The 3565-nt window shown below is 42.0% G+C and overlaps 1 protein-coding gene across 1 annotated transcript in view; it reads right to left on the bottom strand.

Moving 5' to 3' along the window:
* The window catches only part of LOC119573507, a 40818-nt gene extending 37822 nt beyond the window's left edge, over positions 1–2996 (bottom strand). Inside the window, exon 1 of the mRNA XM_037920723.1 lies at positions 2637–2996. Coding sequence (XP_037776651.1) covers positions 2637–2656 — 20 coding nt within the window. The 5' untranslated portion in view covers positions 2657–2996. The remainder of the gene's footprint in view (positions 1–2636) is intronic.
* Positions 2997–3565: the final 569 nt, after the last annotated feature.

The following is a 3565-nucleotide window of genomic DNA, read 5'->3' on the forward strand; positions in this document are numbered from 1 at the left end:
TTACAATTTATTTTTTTCAGCACTTCATCATTCGTCTTCTTCTCTGTCCAGTTAATACGCAGTACTCGTCTGTAACACCACATTTCAAAACTATTGATCTTTTTCTTGTCTATCTACTTCAACACCCAACACTCAGAACCATATGATGTAATTGGGAAAACTAATGAGTTCAATAACCTCAGCTTTGTCCGTAAGGTAATGCTTCGGTCTTTCCAGATGTTATTGAGAGCAATTGTGGCGTTTTTCGCAATGGTAATTCTTCTTTTTATCTCCGGTGAATCATATGTATTAGTTAAAACAGCTCCAAGATAAGTGAACTCTTTCACATTTTTCACAATCATTCCATTGATTGTAACATGTTCATCATTGTTCATTGCCGGTTATCTTTGAATCTTCATGATCTTAGTTTTCTTGGCATTAAGAAACAAGCCAGCCTTTTCGCTTGCTTCTCTAACTTTATCTAGTAGTTGTTGTAGTTCAGTGATACTGCTGGCAATCAAAACTATATCATCGGCGTACCTCAGATTTGATATTTTGTATCCTCCAACATCCACAGTTCCTTCAAAATTCTCTAGAGCACCTCTCATAATTGTTTCAGAATATATATTAAAGAGGTGCGGAGACAGAATGCAACCCTGTCGTACTCCTTGTTTGACTTCGAACCATTCTCTGTTAACCCATAAGTGGTTCTTACAGCTGCTTGTTGTTGGTCATACAAGGCTTTTATTAGTTGGATGATGTGTTTTGGAAACTTCATATCGTACATGTTATTCCAGAGGATATCGTGATCAACAGTAACAAAAGCTTTCACATAATCAATGAAACACAGGTATAGGTCTTTTTGATGTTCTCTGTTTTTCTCTATGATCAATTTTAAATTTAGAATTTGGTTTCTGGTACCCTTTCCAGGGCGAAAACCTGCTTGTTCGTCTGCAATTTCCTCTCTTAACTTCAACTTCATTCTTTCAGCAATAATTTTCAACAAAATTTTGCTGCTGTGACCTATTAATGCAATTGTCCTATTATTGTTGCATTGGAGATGTGTATGTATATATGTATATAAATATGTATCCATATATATACACCTTGTGTATATATATATATATATATATATATATATATATATATATATATATTATATTTTTTTTTTTCTTTTTTTTTTCTTTTAACGGTAGGTTCATGTCTGAGCCGCCGTGGTCACAGCATGATACTTAATTGTAGTTTTCATGTTGTGATGCTCTTGGAGTGAGTACGTGGTAGGGTCCCCAGTTCCTTTCCACGGAGAGTGCCGGTGGTACCTTTTAGGTAATCATTCTCTCTATTTATCCGGGCTTGGGACCAGCACTTGACTTGAGCTGGCTTGGCCACCCAGTGGCTAGGCAGGCAATCGAGGTGAAGTTCCTTGCCCAAGGGAAACAACGCGGCGGTCGGTGACTCGAACCCTCGAACTCAGATTGCCGTCGTGACAGTCTTGAGTCCGCGCTCTAACCATTCGGCCACCGCGGCCCCATATATATATATATATATATATATATATATATATATATATATATGTATATATATATATATTTTTTTTTTCTACGGTAGGTTCATGTTTGAGCCGCCGTGGTCACAGCATGATATTGGAGTGAGTACGTGGTAGGCTCCCCAATTCCTTTCCATGGAGAGTGCCGGTGTTACCTTATGGGTAATCATTCTCTCTATTTATCCGGGCTTGGGACCAGCACTGAATTGGGCTGGCTTGCCCACCCAGTGGATTTCCATGATTTTCTTGGCAATTTAGAGCGGTGGTTTGCTGTTGCCTTCCGCCCGGTGTTTTTATTGAGTCATCATCTCTATTTACCCGTGTCTGGTACCAGCACTAACTCGGGCTGGCTTACCCACCCAATGGCTAGGTAGGCAATCGAGGTGAAGTTCCTTGCCCAAGGGAACAACGCGCCGGCCGGTGACTCGAACTCTCGAACTCAGATTGTCGTCGTGACAGTCTTTGAGTCCGATGCTCTAACCGCTCGGCCACCGCGGCCTCTCTCTCTCTCTCTCTCTCTCTATATATATATATATATATATATATGTTGCCAATCTTGGCTTCTGCTTCCACCTTTTCCTTGAGTTCTTCGATTTTCATGTCAGATTTTTCATTATTCTCTTTCAGAATGGTTGTGTTCTTTCACAAATTATCTACCAATTCCTTCAAATTTATGTATTCTTCACTTATTTTCAAACATTCTTTCAAACACAAAAGAAGAACTGTACTCATGGCAGTTGTCTCTATGCATGAAAACACTGACCATGCAGTATTTGTTTGTGAGTGTGTGTGTGTAAACACAATCACAAACACAAACACATATATATATATATTTATACATATATGCAGTGGCGTAGTAATTGGGGGGCGAGCGGGCGCCACTTCCCTGGGGGCGCCAAATCCGATACAGGGACTTATGAATTTTTAAAATTTAATCTTGACCAAATGTATATCAATACAATAGGCATATATAACGGCCTGAGTACCCATTTTTGACAACTTATTATCTCTCATTCGGTTTGGACTATATACTTATAAATATTATGTATGTGGCTGCCGGGCACAATATCCTCATTGGGTCATTCCCCATAGGTACACCCTTTATTCTCACCCGGTCCACCAGGTCGCCATCTGGTGAGTGGTGATGAAGGCTGACGGCAGAAGGCAGACTGCTTTCCACTCCAGTGTGTTTCGCAAGCTACACAGTTGCGCGGGAAAAAATGGAGATGTAATCGGCTCATTCGGTTGGCAGTCTGACAGGTAATTATCATTCTGTTGGACTATAAATCGAAACGTTTTGTCACAGAATATACTGTACAGATTGTTAAGTGAGTGGTAGGCCTATTATCCGACCTAATCTGAAAATAGGGTGGGCGACAAGGCGAGCGATAATAGGCGGTAGGCGCCGCCCACACCTCCTCCAGAGCGACCCCAGCGAGAGCGAAGAAAGCTGCGCTGGATGAAAGATTTTTGTGTTTCTGAGAACTGATTTACAATTACGGTTACTTTTGTTTGAAAGAATTTTGTTTGTTCCTGAGGACTAATTTTATTTAAATTTTCTGTATTTTGTTTCATGTTTAGGTATGTCAGAGCAGACGGTTCATCTGCTTGATAGGGGGGGATAGTGCTACACCAGTGGGTCTTTGTCTCTGTGCGAAACATGTGTTAACATGAAAAGGATGACCTGGGCATGTGTTAACATGAAGGAACCTGGGCAAACAGGACGCAACTGGCGGAGGAACAAGCCAGGAGAGACGGAGTTGGGTGCTGCTCCTGTGAAGACCTCGTGTGTGCCCTTGTGACCTGATAAACTTCGTGTTGCCCTGTTATAAGCTGCATCGTGCAGTGTGACATGCTGGTGTCCCTCCTGTATTCTGCCATTTTGTGTTTATTTCGTGCCCTGCCTCGCCAAGTGGGTTTCCCCTGGTGGTGTTCTGGGACGCTGTGGTGCTCGGTGCCTCTTGGAGGTGTTCAGTGTTCACGACCCTGTGAATAGCACGCCGTCTGCCTTGCCTGCCTTGTTGGGGGGGGGGGTTGGGT

Source organism: Penaeus monodon, chromosome 5, assembly GCF_015228065.2.
Source record: "Penaeus monodon isolate SGIC_2016 chromosome 5, NSTDA_Pmon_1, whole genome shotgun sequence".
Classification (NCBI taxonomy): Eukaryota; Metazoa; Arthropoda; class Malacostraca; order Decapoda; family Penaeidae; genus Penaeus; species Penaeus monodon.